Here is an 18,084-nt window from a genome sequence, read left to right as displayed (position 1 = left end):
GTTTGTGGGCTTCCTAGAGGCACCTGGTTGGCCACTGTGTGAGCAGACTGCTGGACTTGATGGGCCTTGGCCTGATCCTGCATGGCCTCTCTTATGTTCTTATTTTTTTGGTGTTGAAATCAAGAAGAGCTCTTTGGACAGAGACCTTATGTGCACAATGAGCAAATACTCTGATAGCATTGCCTGTAGGCTCTCCGGCAAAGCCAGAGCATGGACCTTGTGTGTTTCACCCCCATAATATGCAATTAACTCCCTTTTACAAGTTCAGAGTAAACTCTTACATTAATCACTGGGGAATTGTTTTGGTTTCTCATCCAGAGCCTTATGATAAGACTTTATAGCTCCAGGTTACATAGTAATTAATCTCCATGTTTCCTTTTTTTTTTTTTTAAAGCTTCAAGTATGAGCAATTAACCTGGAGGAGACTGCTATTGCTAAGAACTCAGTTGGGTAGAGGATATTAGTGGGCTTAATTTAAGTGCCACCAGATCTCTGTAATGGTTCTGGCTCTGTGGATAGGTGGTGGGAGACAGTTGCAGCCAACTTATGGTGACACTGGAGAGTTTTCAAGGCAAGAGAGGTTCCGAGGTGGTTTGCCATTGCCTGCCTCTGCGTAGCAACCCTGGACTTCCTCGGTGCTTTCCCATCCAACTGCTAACAATGGCTGACTCAGCTTGTGAGATCTGACAAGATTGGGCTAGATTGGGCCATTCAGGTTAGGGACCGTTGTTAGTAACCAGCAGACAAAGCAGGCAAACTTGCAAATAACCAGGAGACGAAAAGCAAAAAGGTTGAAGGGCTAGGTTTAAGTTGGGTAGTGCATGAGCAGACCTTGGGATTGTGCCTGTTCATCATGGTGTAGTGGTTAAGAGCGGTGATTTGGAGCAGTAGACTCTGATCTGGAGAACTGGGTTTGATTCCCTGCTCCTCCCCATGAGCAGTGGAGTCTAATCTGGTGAAAGGAATTTGTTTCTCCATTCTTACACATGAAACCAGCTGGGTGACCTTGGGCTAGTCACAGCTCTGTTAGCCCCACCTAGCTCATAGGGTGTCTATTGTGGGGGAGGGAAGGTGACTGTAAGCTGGTTTGATGCTTCCTTAAGTGGTAGAGAAAGTTGGCATATAAAAACCAACTCTTCTTCTTGTTTTAACTGGAGATGCTGGGGACCGAGCCTGGGACCTTGTACTAGCAGAGTAGATACTATACCATTGAGCCATTGGCTCTCTTCTTAACAAGAGCATATGAAGCTGCCTTATCTTGAGCCAGACCCTTGGTCTATCAAGGTCAGAACTGTCTTCTTTGCCTGGCAGAAGATCTGCAGGGTCTCAGGTTGAGGTGTACTCCATCATTTGGGGGCGGGGGTGGTCAAGGACTGAACCTGGGACCTCCTGCATATAAAGTAAGGTGCTTGGATATTGGACTGTAGCCCCTTTCTTTGAACTATAGTATCACCAAGATACTTGCCTGGGCAGTTTGAGTACTTCCAGTGCCTTTCCCCTTGGCTCTTACTCTGTGGCAGTTTATGGTGAAACTCCAATGCAGCTGAGCAAATTCTCTTGAATACTGAAGTAGCAGGGATGCATCTCGGGGGGAAAAAAACCAGCAGCTGCTAAAACAGAATTCAAGAACAGATTGAGGGATGTATTCCTCCAGCAGGACATGCCCTTTCTGGCAAATGTTAAGAGTTGTTTCTTGGTAGTGCGTGATGAAAATTCAGTCGTCAATATGGGAGTCCTCTCTCAGATCTCAGCGTTCCGTTAAGGGGAGCCTGTGTTCAGCTTCAATAAGCAACCCGGACATCTGCTACAGGAATAGCCCATACTGTTCAAGACGCTGTATCTGTGACGTGGGTGTTGTTGAGGATTTTCCTCATTATTCATTCCAATGTTCTAACTGTAAAGGTGGCAGGAGTCGATTTCTTCTCCCCCAGCTTCCTCCTCCTGTTGATTTCGGGTGTAATTGGGTGGGGGATGAGTTTTTATTACTTTCAAGTGGGACGAACTCAGCTATGGGGATTGTGGCTCCATTTGCTGTTGCCGCAGAAAGAAGAAGTCATGTCTACATGGATATTCATTCAAATTCTAAGCAGATTTATGTCGTAAGCACATTGACTTCAGTGGGCTTGTGTGTGTTAAATGGCGTCAAGTCACTTCCGACTCATGGCGACCCTATGAATGAATGTCCTCCAAAACGTCCTCTTTTTAACAGTCTTGCTCAGGTATTGCAAATTGTGGGCTGTGCCTTCCTTTATAGAGTCAATCCATCTCTTGTTGGGTCTTTCTCTTTTCCTACTGCCTTCCACTTTTCCTAGCATGATTGTCTTTTCCAGTGACTCTTGTCTTCCTATAATGTGACCAAAGTACGATAGCCTCAGTTTAGTAATTTTAGCTTCTAGGGTCAGTCCAGGCTTGATTTTATCTATAACCCACTGATTTGTTTGTTTGACAGTCCATGGTATCTGTAACACTGTCCTCCAACACCACATTTCCAAGGAATCTACTTTCTTCCTTTCACCTTTCTTCATTGTCCAGCTTTCACACTCATACATAGTAATCGGGAATACGATGGCATGAATTAACTTGATCTTGGTTTCCAGTGACACAGTGGGCTTAGAAGGATCTACTGATGATGGCATTTTAAATTACTTGTACTTTGTGTGTTGGGTAAAGAGGTGGCAGTGGTGATGAGGGGTGGTGAGCCAGCTTGGCACCCTTCCTGAGTGGGAAAGATTTTGCCACTGTCGTGTATGCACTGGTAACATCTATATTAGTTTACTGCTGGATAGCCCCAGGCTAGCCTGATATCATCAGATCTCTGGAGCTAAGCAGGGTTGACTCTGGCTAGTATTTGGATAGGAGACCTCCAAGGAATACCGGGGTCGTGACGTCGAGGAAGGCAACAGCCAACCACCCCTGAACGTCTCTTGCTGTGAAAAACCTGTGGGGTTGCCATAAGTCAGCTCTGACTTGATGGCAAAAAAAAAGGCCCTCTACACGGGGCTGCCCTTGAAGACTGACTGGAAGCCACCACTGGTACAGATGGCTGCAGCCAGAATGTTCATTAGAGTGAGTTGTAGGGTCCGTATCGCTCCAGTCTTGTTCCATCTACACCTGCTCCCAATTTGCTTCTAGCTCAATTCGAGCCGCTGGTGTTGACCTCTAAAGCCCTATATGACTTGGGGCCAGCATACCGAAGGGATTGCCTTCTCCCGTAACAACCTGCTATCCGCTCAGGTCATCTGTGGAGGCCCGGCTTCAGGTGCCCCAGCTATCTGAAGCTCGACCAATGGCAACCAAACAAAGGGCCTCCTTGGGTATGGTGTTCCCCCACCAAGTGCCAACCCTGCTTAGCTTCTGAGATCGGACGGGACCGGGCTGGATTGTGCTGCCTTCCTTCCCTTGGTCTGGATACTCTAAAGTAAAAAACAAAACAAAAAAAGGATCTCTTTCTTTGAGTCTGAAGGTTGGCTCTGTCTGCTTTCTGTGTGTCCGGCCTTGCTTACCTAACCTGTTTTCCCCTCAACCTGTAATTTCTCCTGCTGTTTTTAACCACACCGCAATTGGTGCAGCTGTTTTCTGCTTGTGCCCTCGTACAGTAGCTCCAGCTGTGCTTGGGCTGCACTATATGCGCTCCAGCTGTTTTCCTGATTAACACGGCTCTCTTTGTACCCTTCGAGTTAAATATGATGTCTAATATAGAGCGCTGTCTATGCTTCTCGGGGGATCGATACATCTTTGTCTGAGCAGGGTGATACTGTAGATTGTACATGTCTGTTTCAATTATCTGCCTATCCAATTTATTTAATGTGGCTATCTGGCGCTTGCCTGGGACTGCTTTATGAAGCTCTATTTCTGATATACTGCTATTGTCCTGGAGTGTTCATTAGAAATTGGGAGTGCTTTTTGTGGCTTTGTTAAATCTTTTTCATGTTAAAAACAATCGGACGGAAAAGTAGCTGTGATGTGAAAGGGAGGGGGGAAAGACTGTTAAAATGCCTGTGATTTTAAGTATAATTAGGATTCTTAATGGGTAAGCAGAGATGCCTCTCTGGGTATTCTTTTTTATATATACTAACTATCTGCTTTAAAATTCTATAATGCTTTTGTGTTGAGGCTTCAGCAACCAAATTAGCTCGGTGGTGTTTGTCATCTCTCTTGTTTCTGTACAATTCTGGGAAAATAAAGGCCGGTTGACACTTTACAGGAAATGAAATACCGCTATGTTTTCCAACATAGATTGGCCTCGCCTTTGTAGCAAAAAGTCAGAGGACATGAGCGTGGTTGAAACAAAATGGCATCTAGGAGATCTAGGCAATTACAAATCCCAGGAGCTTTTTTTTTTACGATGTCCTGTTTGAGACAGGAATGGCTTTCAAATATTTCTGAACAGTTAAATAATTGCATATTATTGAATAGTGGAAGTACTGAGCGTAGTCTCTTCCCTCCTAGACTCTACCTTATAGGCAAAGATATATATTTGTATATATGATTATATACCAAGTGGCTGTTTCTTCCTTTGGCCTAATGTGATCTATTATGACTGGCAGTATTGGGTCTTTCCTGACACCTCCTTACCCCAGCTCCAAACATGTGAGGCCAGAGGTTGAAACTCTGGATCTTCTACATAGGAAGCATGTGATTACTTCTCAGCCACAGACCTTCCCTTTTAAAGTACATATGGAGCCAGGCTTGCCGTATGCCTGTCTGTGGTGATAACCCCTGTCCCCTGCCCTCAGCCCCAGGCCCCCTCCCTTGAGAAACTGAGGAGTGGGAGAAGAAATGGCCAGAACATGGCCTCCATAGTGACGCTCTAGGAATTTCCTCAAGTCTCTATGGTCTTTACCATAGCAATTAAGGGCATTCCTAGAGCATTGACTAGAAGTAATGTCATATTCTCCCCAAATTCCAACCTCCCCAGGCACTGCCCTCAAAATTTTGTCATTCACTGAGGCACTGCTGGCAACCCTATATGGAACTATCAGATGGAACTATCGTAGGCTACATCTTAATCGTACAACTTAGCATGTTCCTGGCTGAGGGGCAAGCTCTGAGGTGAATACTTTCATTGGTTCTTGTGGGTTATCCAGGCTGTGTAACCGTGGTCTTGGTATTTTCTTTCCTGACGTTTCCCCAGCAGCTGTGGCAGGCATCTTCAGAGGAGTCACACTGAAAGAAAGTGTCTCTCAGTGTCAAGTGTGTAGGAAGAGTAATATACCCTTTCAGAAAGGGGTTGGGTTGAGCTGAATCATTGTTCTGCAAAAAGTATCAAAGGTAATGTGCTAATCATTGTCCTGTAAGTATCAAGATAATGTGCTAATGAGGGTGTGGTATGTTAATATGGAATCATTGTATCCTGAAGTGATCTGTTAATGTGATCACTTCAGGATACAATGGTTCCATATTAACATACCACACCCTCATTAGCACATTATCTTGATACTTACAGGTCAATGATTAGCACAATGATTATCTTGATACTTACAGGACAATGATTAGCACATTACCTTTGATACTTTTTGCAGGACAATGATTCAGCTCAACCCAACCCCTTTCTGAAAGGGTATATTACTCTTCCTACACACTTGACACTGAGAGACACTGTCCTTCAGTGTTACTCCTCTGAAGATGCCTGCCACAGCTGCTGGCGAAACGTCAGGAAAGAAAATACCAAGACCACGGTTACACAGCCCGGATAACCCACAAGAACCAATGAACTCTGACCGTGAAAGCCTTCGACAATATTTTGAATACTTTCAATTTGTGTTGACTGTCGCAAATATTAATCAGCACTGTGTGGTATAAAGGGTTTTTTTTTCTTTAAAAAACTTCTCCGTGGGGATGTTCCCCCTCCTCTTTCTCAGAACTCCAGAGGCGTCTTATCCCATACATCAATGTAGAGTTCTTAAAGGCAGTTGTAGAAGGCAGTATTGTAGAAGGAGAACCACAGACACTGACGGCGAGATAGTCTGCATTCTCTCAGACGGTTTGGAATGAGAACTCTGTGGTAGAAGACAGCAAATGCCTTGTTCCCTGTGAGCATGGGAGACATTCTGAATGCCACGGGCTAAAAATACCACATGAGGCAAACTGTTGGAAGCAGATACAAAAACATGTCTCCAAATCAGGGATCCCTTTCAGGATGTCAGGAAGTGGAGATGCTGGGAGTGCCTCCAAAATCTGGGATGCTTCATTCTCTAGCACAGTGTTTCAGAGTGATCGCAAAGAAGATGCTCCCTTCTAGAGAGCCTGGTGTGGGTAGGAGCTAGCTAGGCCAATCCCTTTATTCCTACGCACACAGCTCCTCTGTGAGGGGAGAGGCTGTGGCTCAGTGGCAGAGCCTCTGCTTGGCATGCAGGAGGTCCCAAATTCAATCCCCAGCAGATCCAGTTAAAAGGACTAGGCGAGTAGGTGATGTGAAAGATCCCTGCCTGAAGACCCTGGAGCGCCGCTGTCAGTCTGAGTAAATACTGACTATGATGGACCAAGGGTCTGATTCAGTATGGCAGCTTCATGTGTTCATGTGGACTCTATGGCATTGAAATCCCTCCTCTCCCCAAACCCTGCCCTCCTCAGTCTTCGCCACTGGCAGGAGGTTTTTGGGGCGGAGACTGAGGAGGGCGGGTTTGGGGAGGGGGGGACTTCAATGCCATAGAGTCCAATGGCCAAAGCGGCCCTTTTCTCCAGATGAACTGATCTCTATTGGCTGGAGATCAGTTGTAATAGCAGGAGATCGCCAGCTACTACCTGGAGGTTGGCAACCCTATTAATTCAGTATAAGGCAGCTTCATGTGTTCATGGCTTTACTGTGAGCTTTCCTCCTTGTCTAGCTGTCTTTTTCATCATCAAACTGACAGCAAGCTGAGGGAAAGCATGTAAAGTCGTGTGTCCCGTCCCCCCCCCGCCCCCAGGCCCTGGCAGAGAGGCTCAAAAGCTTGGGTGGTTCCGAGACCAATCCTTCCCCTAGTTCAGTTCGCTTCCTACAGAGATCAGTGATCTGGAGAAAAAAAAGGCCCTATCGCTGTCATTTGATCCCTCAAAGGTTGTTCCAAAACATTAAATAATGAAGCTCTTCCATTAGGAGATGGAACGGCTCATTAACAGAGAGGCCTTGGCTGGGCAGACTGCTCCTCCCAAACAGATGGGAGCTTTCCAGCGGCAAGTGGCACTCTACTGAAGAAGTTCAGCAGCCTGCCACTTCACGTGGTCCCTGCAAAGATTGCTTTGAAACTCTCTTGTGTTTAGGGTTGCCAGCCTCCAGGTACTAGCAACCATCCAGCCGATAGAGATCAGTTCACCTGGAGAAAACGGCCACTTTGGCAATTGGGCTCTATGGCATTGAAGTCCCTTCCTTTTCCAAACCTCGCCCTCCTCAGGCTTCGCCCCCAAAACCTCCCGCCGGTGGCGAAGAGGGACCTTGCAACCCTATTGGCAACCCTACTCGTGTTCCTTGTCGCCCAGAACTGTGGAGCCCATCAGGTTGATATCTAGGGTCCCTGTTTGCCCGCTTATGGTGGGAGACCTCCAGCCAATTGCAACATTTTGCCAGCCAATGATCAGCTAATCGGCGGGTGGAAACTGGGGCCAAATGGGGGGCATGATAGTCCTGGAGAGGAAAATTAACAAGATAAATAAGGTCTCGTGTACTTAACAGGAAGTTCTGAGCATAGAGTATCTGATGATTCTTAGAGCTGCCCAGAAATGAAAAAGGGTAGCTCTATCAATCACCAGAAACTCTATGGTTAGAGCTTCCAGTAAGTAGCTGAGGCCTTATTTTAATTGCGCAGCCAATCAAATCTCTAATAGTCAATCAGAAGCCTTGCTGGGCAAAAGCCCTACCTGGCCCCACCCACTTTCTAAAAACACTTAGCGGGCACCAGAAAAGGTGTCAGCGGGCACGGAATTGGGAACCCCTATATACAGAGCCATCTGGTGTTGCATTGTTCTTACACATGGAGCATGATTGAAAGCTGTCTTGTCCAGTCAACCTCTAAACTCCAGTTTGTATAATAACTAGAGTTGCCAGGTGCCCGGTGGTAGTGGGTAAAATCCCACCAATCCACCGGGTTGCTCGCCGGCCAGCTGAGGGCTGGCGCACACGCTCCGCTCTCATCACACTGTTGTAAGCCGCTTGGGGTCCCCACTGGGGAGAAAAGGGAGGTGTAAAGAAATTAATTCTTTCAAGACTGAAGATTTTGCAACCCAGGAAACTTGACGTGCTCCATATCCAAGGAGATGTGGGGGGCAGGAGTGCAGGAACATAGGAAGAAATTGTGGTTGTACCCACGGGAGGGAGTGCAGGAACAAGCTGTGTTTGTAGCCATCGCAGACATATGGTGGTTTTCGGAACCATACTCCTCAGCTTCCTTTGCAGGAGGTGATCTCACAGTACAGTCTGTGAAGCGCAATGCAAAACACCACTGAAAAATTGCGAGGATGGAGTAGCACATGAATTGCTCTATGCTTTCCGAGACGAGTAATGCAACCAAAGCAAAACATTCCAGAAAAACTGAGTCCTTGGTGCCCTCTGGCTCGATACCTCAGGTGTGTCGCAAATGCCTGTAATAAAATGCAGCATTTGCATAGTGCTGAGCACAGATGAAGGCTGCGCGTCTGCTGGCAAGTGCAAATTCATGTATCTGCCCCAAAGGTTTTCATAATCCAATAAGTGTTTTGCGTAGGGCACCTCATATCTGATTAAATTAGCCGGTAAGTCAAGTGGGAATACTTTATTTTTTGTGGTTGTTTTGAAATGAATTAGATTGCCCTATGATTCCTTATGAAACGATAGGATCTGTTTGAGTGCTGCAAAAATTAGCTGTGGCCGCTTAGAGTGCTTTTATCACGTTACACACATTTGTACACAAGACAAGGAGAATAGCCTGGCAGTCAGTACACAGCTGAATATTTGGGAAGTAGATTCTCGGTTCACTCTTCTCCTTTCTTGCCAATGGTATCAACAGTTTGATTTTCTGTAAAAAAATTCAGTACAGTTGGCCTACCCAATAATTCAAACCATTTTACCTGTGCAAAGCCTACTCTTCTCAGAGCTAAGACATGTATTGAAGTTCTGTGATTCCCCTCCGCCCCGGGCTGCTGGCAGAGGGACTAATCTGAATCAGAGCCATGGCTTCAAGTAACAGACAGGTTCAATCCCCCCATGTTATTTCCTTTTTCTCCAACTGCTTTTAATGTTGTGGTGGGGGAAAAGATTCCATGATCTGGATGGCCCAGGCTAGTTAAAGTGAGACATGATAGAGGTCTATAAAATTATGCATGGTGTGGAGAGAGTGGACTGGGAGAAGCTTCCCCCCCCTCATAATACCAGAACGCGGGGTCATCTGCTGAAGCTGGAGGGTGAGAGATTCAAAACTGATAAAAGGAAGTATTTCTTCAAGGCATAGTTAAACTGTGGAACTCCCTGCCCCAGGATGTGGTGATGGCTGCCAACTTGGAAGGCTTTAAGAAAGGAGGGGTCATGTTCATGGAGGAATGGGTTATTCATCGCTACTAGTCAAAATGAATACTAGTCACAATGCATACCTGTTCTTGCCAGTATCAGAGGAGCATGCCTATTATATTAGGTGCTTTGGAACACAGGCAGGATGGTGCTGCTGCAGTCGTCTTGTTTGGGGGTTTCCTAGAGGCACCTGGTTGGCCACTGTGTGAACAGACTGCTGTACTCGATGGACCTTGGTCTGATCCAGGGTGGCCTTTCTTATGTTCGTATGTTCTGATCTCGTCAGATCTCGGAAGTTAAGTTCAGGCTCACTACGCAGAGGCAGGCGGTGGCAAACCACCTCTGTTAGTCTCTTGCCTTGAAAACCTTATGGGGTCCTCATATGTCATCTTTGACTGTATGGCAAAAAAGAAAAAGGGGGAAAGAGTATTCGTATAGTTTCTGTCTTTTTTGGACTGCCAACTCTAAAAGCAGCCATAAGGAGGATGTTTTAGTTTGGAGAAGTGGTGCAGCAAAGCGAATTAACTCTCCCCTTCTGCAGTACTGCAACCCTGGTCACGCTCCAGCCCCTTCTTTTTAAGACTGAAAATGCATCAGGAAATCTAATAAGAGAACTCCACTAGCTTGTGCAGTTCAGCTTTCTTGCCAAACGAGAACTGAAAGCATGGCACCGAAGCAGGAATTCCCAGTTTTTGAACTTCTCAATTCCTAAGGAATCAGTTCCAAAGCAAGACTGACACATTAGGAATCTTCTGTTGTTCCATTTCCAAATTTTGTACAGAGCACTGTTTGCCATCGTTTTCAGATCTGTCAATTTTGTTCAGATCCTTCAATTTTCAATCGATGTAAGTATGGTAATTGATAAAACATTACAAAAAAGCAATCTTGATACGGCCAGTATATACACTGTTACCATGATTCTTTTTGTGTAGTATCTTACCTGTGCACAGAAACACATGCCCATCAAGAGTGCACCTTGGGGGGGGGGGAATGCAATTATAGTTACAGTCACATCCAGGTTGCTTGTTTTGCAATGTATATTGAATGGAGGGTTTGAAGGTTATATGGATATTGATGTTTGCATTAAGTAGCAGTAAATCGTATATACTACACTGTCAGAATTGATTTTTAGAAAATCTTCTAGAACAGGGGTCTGCAAACTGCGGCTCCCGAGCCGCATGCGGCTCTTTGGCCTGTTGAGTGCTGCTCTCCGAACTTGGTGTCGCGCTGGCAGCCGGACTGCGGAGCCGGCGCGCCTGAGAGAGAGAGAGAGCGAGCGCGAGAGAGGGAGCAGGCGAGCGGGCGCGCTGTCTCTCCCCCCCCCCCCGTGGAGAATGGCCAGGTCCCCCTTTCCCTTGCCCTCAATGGTTGGGAGGCTAAAGCCTCCCCTCCCCTCTAGCCGCGCGATTGCTGGGCGGGCAGCTCGGCGGTTCCTGCCCCCCCTGCCTATCAGCTGTTGGGCGGGGCGGGCTTCCTTTGGTAGACCTGGCCTCCGGCTGAGTCCCATTGGGAGGCCATGTCTACCCACTGGCTTTCTTGGCGGTAGACCTGGACTCCGCGGAGGGGAAAAAGTCCCCCTTCAGAGGCCAGGTCCACCAATTGGCTTCTATGGGCCTCTGGAGGCCAGGTCAACTGCCAAGAAAGCCAATGGGTAGACCTGGCCTCCCAATGGGACTCAGCCGGAGGCCAGGTCTACCAATAGGCTTTTATGGCGGTAGACCAGGCCTCCAGACGAGGACTCCAGACGGGGAGGGGGAAATGGCAGGGACTTACAATTTATTTTTTATCAATAAATAAGATCACTATTAAGTATGATATCAAGTTTTATTCAGTGTACCTATAGTTTAATTAAGACTTAAAACTTTAATTAAAGTTTATTAAGTTAATAAACAGTGTACCTACCTATATAGTTTAAGAAATTTGGCTCTCAAAAGAAATCTCAATCGTTGTACTGTTGATATTTGGCTCTTTTGACTAATGAGTTTGCCGACCCCTGTCCTAGAAGATCTCCAGAATTAAGAAGCGTAGGAACAGTCCAGAGAAGGAACCTGGAACTGTAAAGGAACAGAACCAGGGAAATCTGCTCATCTCGACCAAAAAGAAGTATTTTTTCTTCTTCTTTAAACAAGAGTGCATTTTCATTTTCAGAGAATGTTCATCCTGGGTTTGGCAGAAAGACGAGAAACCTCGAGCCTTAGTAATGTGACCTCAGAATCGGACAGCTCTGTAATTATAGGGATAATGTGAATAATGGTTTTAATGCAAACATTACAATCCCCTTAACCTAAAAGCCCATTTCCACCGAGGAAATTTCCGCGTACCTAATGGTTGCAAATAATGACTTTGGGCTTCCTCTCCTTTCTGCTACTTTGTCGGCTCTGTCTCTGTGTTCGGATGGTAGCGCTGGTTCCTTCTTCTTCTTCTTCTTTTGAAAGAATGCATAATTGCTCAATTCTGCCTAAAATTAGAGGGTGCTTTAAAGCCTGCGGCGGATGAAACCGTTCATGAATAGTGATCTTTGGGAAGCAATTGCCTGTGCCGTTCCTCCCTAATGACAACCTTGAGATTAGGGAATGGGGGGGGGGGAGTCTGCGCTAAATCAGTGAATATTGATCCTAGTTATGTCGCCAATGTCGGTGGTTGATTTTGTCATTGTTATTATTGTAGGTTGTTGATAATTAGAGAGAGCAGCCCTGCCACGCTAATCCAGCCAAATTGCTCGTAGATTAGATATTTACACAAAGCCCTGTCAGTCAGAGTTGGAGCAGCTGGTTGTCAAAGCTCCTGGCCCGGGCAGCCGTTCTTCCTTCTTGCCAGGGTTTGGGATAGGGTTGCCATCTTTGGGTCGAAAAATACCTGGAGATTTTGGGGGTGAGCCTGGGGAGGGCAGAGTTTGGGGAGGGGAGGGACCTCAGCTGGTACAATACCATAGAGTCCACGCTCCAAAGCAGCCTTTTTCTCCAGGGGAACTGAGCTCTGTTGTCTGGAGATTAGCTGTAATAACCCTAGTTAGCAATGACTACCCTCAGCAAGGGAGTGGTCAGTTGCTTAGTAGAAATGTTCATTGTGAAGAGGAGGAACTTATGCGTGGAACGCCTTCCTGCTTTAGATCCCTCCCCCCAATTTGCCTCTAATGCTGTTCCTGACAGTCCTCTGTCCCCCAGGAGCAGTATTTTGGGGTGATCGGTGGGCTGTTGTAGGGGGAAGGCATTAATGTTCTGTTCCACTGATGGAAGTGTCTCGTGCGAGTGGAAAAGTTTGGACCCAACCTTCCCTAAAGCCTCTCTTCCCCCAAAAGATAGAACCAATCCTGGGTTTCTTCCACTTCGTTGGAGCAGGAGGTGCTTTAGTAGGCCCCATGACAGATTACGTTTGGGCCCGCAAGGCGTTTAATTTGGATATGGCTGGCTGCCCCTACTCACTGGCAGATGCTTGGTTTAGAACCTCACAACATTTTGTAATTGCCCTAGTGGCGGCTGTGGCTCAGCAGTTGAGCAACTGCTTTGCATGCAGAAGGTCCCAGGTTCAATGCCTGACCTCTCCACTTCCAAGAATCAGGTAGGAGGTGGTGTGAAAGACCAGTACCATGAGACCTGGGAGAGCCGCCGCCAGTCTGAGTAGGCAATACTGACTTTCCTTGATAGATCAAGGGTGTGACTTGGTACAAGGCAGCATCATGTGTCCAGTAGCCTTGCGGGCCAGAGGGCTGCCATGAGGAAGGGGAACGGGGAAGGAATCGTCCCTTCCTCTTTCGTACTGATGTTGGCCATTGTTTTTATTTTGGGGCTGTTGTTTTCAGTGCTAGATTGCTCTGTTTTATGAGACACTTTCTATGCGGTGGGTGGGGAGAGAGACAGTTTAAATTAGTGATTTTGACAATTATTTAAAGGGGCGATGGAGAGACGCTGCACAGCAGGGTTGACCCGTATGGCAAAGCAAGGCCTGGCTCCCTACCTGTGGCTGTGTCCTTCAGCTTCTGCTCTGCCTCTGCCCTTTTCTCCCTAGTCACCCCCTTCCTTTTCTCCTCGTCTCTCCTGTTTGGCTTAGCAGGCCGTCTGCCTTGGCTCGGAAAAACGCAATTAGGCGTTCCTTATCAAATATACATGAGGAAGAATCACCAGCAGATACAGCAGCCAAGCGTTTGCCCGAGTGCTAATTTGTGGAGGATTGAGGGTTCAGGCAGGCCGTAATCGGCTCAGAGAGCTTTGGATTATGCAAACGCAGGCAAGGGAACGGTCCAGTTTTTCCTCCCCTTGGTTGTGAAAAATCTCAGTTCCCAAATTGTTCTTTCTCCGTTGAAGTGCGGGCTTCATTGCTTGGCCCAGAACTAGTTTCCCAAAGCAAAACACATGCAGAGGGTTGGGCAGGTGGTTAAAAAGCGTCTTTGGAATCCTCTCTTGCTGTGTTCACTTGAGTGATGGAAAGTCGCTTGGCTTCTGCCCTTTGGCTGCTGGATCTTTGCCACGGATGCTGAAATAGCTACTGCCTTACAAGAAGGGTTTTATTAAAGGATAGCCTCGTTACCCATGGTGGACAAGATGCCACTCTATTGGCGAAGGACAGTGTGGTGGAGCAGTTACAGTGCTGAGGTACTGCTAGATTCAAGTCCAGTGGTGTAGTGGTTCATGTGATGGACTAGGATCTGGGAGAGCCAGCTTCGAATCCCTACTGAGGCCATGATGCTCGCTGTGGGACCTTGGGCCAGTCACGCACTCTCAGCCTAACATAAGAAAGGCCATGAAGGATCAGACCAAGGTCCATCGAGTACAGCAGTCTGTACACAATGGCCAACCAGGTGCCTCTAGGAATCCCACAAACAAGACAACTGCAGCAGAATTGTCCTGCCTGTGTTCCACAGCACCTAATGTAATAGGCATGCTCCTCTGATCCTGGAGAGAATAGGTATGCATCATGACTAGTATCCATTTTGACTACTAGCCATGGATAGCCCTTTCCTCCATGAACATGTCCACTCCCCTCTTAAAACCTTCCAAGTTGGCAGCCATCACCACATCCTGGGGCAGGGAGTTCCACAATTTAACTATGTGTTGTTAAACCCCTAACCCCTAACAAAACCAGTCGAAGATAGAAAAATGGGAGAAAGCATCGAGCTGTGCATCTGAGCAAAGGCGATTAGCTGAAACCCGAAAAAGCTGAATATCTATTTGGCTTTTTGGGGAATTGCTTATTCAGCTTCGGGCAGATTCCCAGGTTTGGGCATTTGGTCTACCCAAAACCCGAATATTGCTGAAACGGCTAATTTTGGGGTTATTTTCGGATCGGGTATATTGATATGCACAACCCTACTGCTGGGGCTGCTGGTGGTATTCTGATGTTGATGCTAGCCACCTTTTTCTTGTTGTTGTTCGGATGTTTTTTTTTTAATGGTCTCTCTGTTCTCTTTATTTTATTGTTGAGGCTTTAAAAAAACCCAAACTGCTTTTTGTTATCAGCTTCTTAGAGGGCAGGCTGCCAAAAGCCAGGGGAGGCTTTAAGAGAGATTTGATGATTCCTAAATACATGCATACAGTCCTCACGAGAATACCATGAAAGGTTTCAGCTTGAACACACACACACACACACACACGAAGATTCCTTATCAGACCCTTGGTCCATCAAAGTCAGTATTGTCTACTCAGACTGGCAGTGGCTGTTGAGGGTCTCAGGCAGAGGTTTTTCACATCACCTAACTGCCTAGTCCTTTTAACTGGAGATTCAGGGGACTGAACCAGGCCTTCTGCAGTGGCTCGACAATTGAGCCATAGACCCTCCCCAAGCTTTAGTCCTTGACTTCTCCAATGAAGGAATTTTGTATAGCAGATTTTGGGAGAGACCCTGGTATACTGCAGCTGGTCAGAGAACATATTACTGACCAAAAGGGACCAATGTTCTGGCTTAGGGGATAGAAGCTTCATATTTACATTCTTGGAAAGGGGCTGTGGCTAGCAGTACATTCTTGAAGGGGGGCACAAATGCACTTAGGAGCCGGCATGACCTCTACACTGGCGTCTGTGCTACTTGCTCCATGCAAACCGGCATGGACACCGGCGTTGGGGCACTTACACCGGGCCCCCTGGACCGTAGCAGCAGTGTGGCCATCAGACTCTGGTGTGGCCGCATGCCAATGTTCTCCTAGCATAGGTCCCCGCACCAGCGTCCTGGGAGGCGTTCAGGGGAGTTCCGGGGGCGGAGCTGCAATTAGGCAGCCTCCGAACCCATTTCGTGCTGGGAACACTCCCTAAAGCAACAGCGTTGCTGCAACACCGTTCTTGGTGGTGCAACACCATTTTTGGAGGTGCAGCATCACTGTTTGTAATGGGGCCTTTCCCCCCATTTCCGGGTATTTCTAAATTTAAAACCCTTTGGGGCTGTAAGTGGCTATAGCATGTTCATGACATGCAGAAGGTCCTGTATTCAGTCCCTGGCAAGCATCTCCATTTAGAATCTCTGGTTTGGAAAGACTTTTCTCTCCCTGAGACTCTGGTAAATAGCTGCCAGTTATCCTAAAGAACATTGAACCAAATGGACCATCGGAGGGGGGGGGGAGACTATGACTTAGCTGTAGAGTATCAGCTTTGCATGCAGAAGGTCTCAGGTTCAACCTTCAACATCACCAGTTCAGAGGATCGGGTAGTAGGGGAGGGGCTTTGGCTCAGTGGTAGAGCATCTGCTTGGAATGCAGAAGGTCAAAGGTTCAATCCCCAGCATCTCCAGTTAAAGGGACTAGGCTAGTAGGTGATGTGAAAGACCTCTGCCTGAGACCCTGGAGATCTGCTGCCGGTCTGAGTAGACAATACTGACTTTGATGGACCAAAGGTTTGATTCAGTAGAAGGCAACTTCATGTGTTCATGTGATGCAAAAGACCTCAGCCCGAGACCCTACAGAGCTGCTGCCCATGAGAGTAGACAATATTGATAGAATATTAGGATATTTATAGCCTGGGTGATCTGTCCAGGACAGCTAACAATCACATTCTAAAACAATCAACAATTACATGTAGAAATAGACAGCTGTCCTGTAGCAAGTCAAGAAGATAGACCATGTGAGGCCACCTTGTATGGAGTCAGACCATCCATACAAGGTGGCCTGACATGGTCTATCTTCTTGACTTGCTACAGGAACAGCTGTCTATTTCTACATGTAATTGTTGATTGTTTTAGAATGTGATTGTTAGCTGTCCTGGACAGATCACCCAGGCTATAAATATCCTAATAAATGAATATGATGTTCCCTGTTGGTTAGAGTGTAAAGAAAGAAGCCAAGTAATTAGAATGTCTTCTTATTCTTTTCTTATTTTCTCCCTCCTTCCTATTCAAGTTCCTGGAGGCATTGCTTCGGAGTCTCTAACATTCACTCCCTTGGAGGACATGATTTTCCTGAAGTGGGAGGAGCCAGTGGAGCCCAATGGCCTCATCACACAGTACGAGGTATGTCTACCACATGGTCTTTATTCAAAGCTGATGGGCACTAGTTTATGACTGTTGCTTCATAGACTCTCTCTTCCATTTTATGGGGAGGGTCCATGGCTAGGTAGTAAAGTGTCTACTTATCATTCAGAAAGTCTTGGGTTCAATCCCTGGCATCTCCAGTTAAAAGCACAGGTAGGAGGACCTCTTCTACCTGAGATCCCAGAGAGCCACTGTCAGTCACAGGAGACAATACTGACCTGGAAAAGGCCTGTCCTCTTGATTCAGTTTAAGGCCTCTTCTTGTGTTAGCTGTTAGTTCTGATCTGAGTTCATCATGAAAGGAGACGTCTCATCTGGTCAGCATTGAAAATACTTAGGAATTTTTGACTGTATTGTGAAACTGTTGAAGTTTGAAGATGGGTAAATCCTCCCCACTAGCATGCTTCAGTTGCTTAAGTAACAACGATTGGGGTGAACAGAAATTGCACAAAGCAAACCTCACAACTGTGGCTCAAGAGCCAAAATGAGAGCTATGTTAGTTATTTCAATTTTTTAGTATTTTTTATCCCACATATCCTCGAAGGACCTCATGATGGGGTGCGCAGGTTGTCCCTTGCTGTATTTTATCCTCAGAACATCTTTGTGAGGTCGGCTAGGCTGAGAGTGAGTGACTGAACCAAAGTTATCCAGTAAGTAAGCAGAGTGGGGATTTTAATCTGAGTCTCTTAGCTCCTAGACCAACACTGTAACCAGTATACCATACTGGCTTTCAGTTCTCACTTCTGTGCTTTCGTTTTCACCACTTAGTTCTCACCTCCATGACTGACATGGTTTGTCTGTGTTGTTCACTGTGCAAGTATTCTGCTCTGGGGAGGGCTCAGTAGTAGGGCATCTGCTTTACCCACAGAAGGTCCCAGATTCATTCCTTGGCACCTTCAGTTAAGATGGTCAGGTAGTAGGTGATGGGAAAGACATTTACCTAAGATCCTGGACAGCTGCTGCCAGTCAGAGTAGACAAAACTGACCTTGATAGACAAGTGCTCTGGCTCAGCATAAGGCTGAGGTAAACCTTGAGATTGAGAGTGGGAGTTTGCTTGCTGCCACCAGACAAATGGCGTGTGTGTTAAGTGCCGTCAAGTCGCTTCCGACTCATGGCAACCCTATGAATCAATGTCTTCCAAAATGGTCTATCTTTGACAGCCTTGCTCGGATCTTGCA

The 18,084-nt window shown here is 46.7% G+C and overlaps 1 protein-coding gene across 8 annotated transcripts in view; it reads left to right on the top strand.

The window, feature by feature from the left end:
* PTPRU (protein tyrosine phosphatase receptor type U) overlaps positions 1–18,084 on the top strand; it is a 444,404-nt gene that overhangs the window by 274,972 nt on the left and 151,348 nt on the right. For all 8 annotated transcript variants that reach the window (XM_056846270.1, XM_056846269.1, XM_056846268.1 and 5 more), the window contains exon 9: positions 16,776–16,885. In XM_056846270.1, the coding sequence (XP_056702248.1) occupies positions 16,776–16,885 (110 nt within the window). The remainder of the gene's footprint in view (positions 1–16,775; positions 16,886–18,084) is intronic.

The sequence above is a fragment of the Euleptes europaea genome, chromosome 3 (genome assembly GCF_029931775.1).
Source record: "Euleptes europaea isolate rEulEur1 chromosome 3, rEulEur1.hap1, whole genome shotgun sequence".
Taxonomy (NCBI): Eukaryota; Metazoa; Chordata; class Lepidosauria; order Squamata; family Sphaerodactylidae; genus Euleptes; species Euleptes europaea.
The sequence above is the reverse complement of the archived record's forward strand: the minus strand, read 5'-3'. Positions and strand labels throughout refer to the sequence as shown.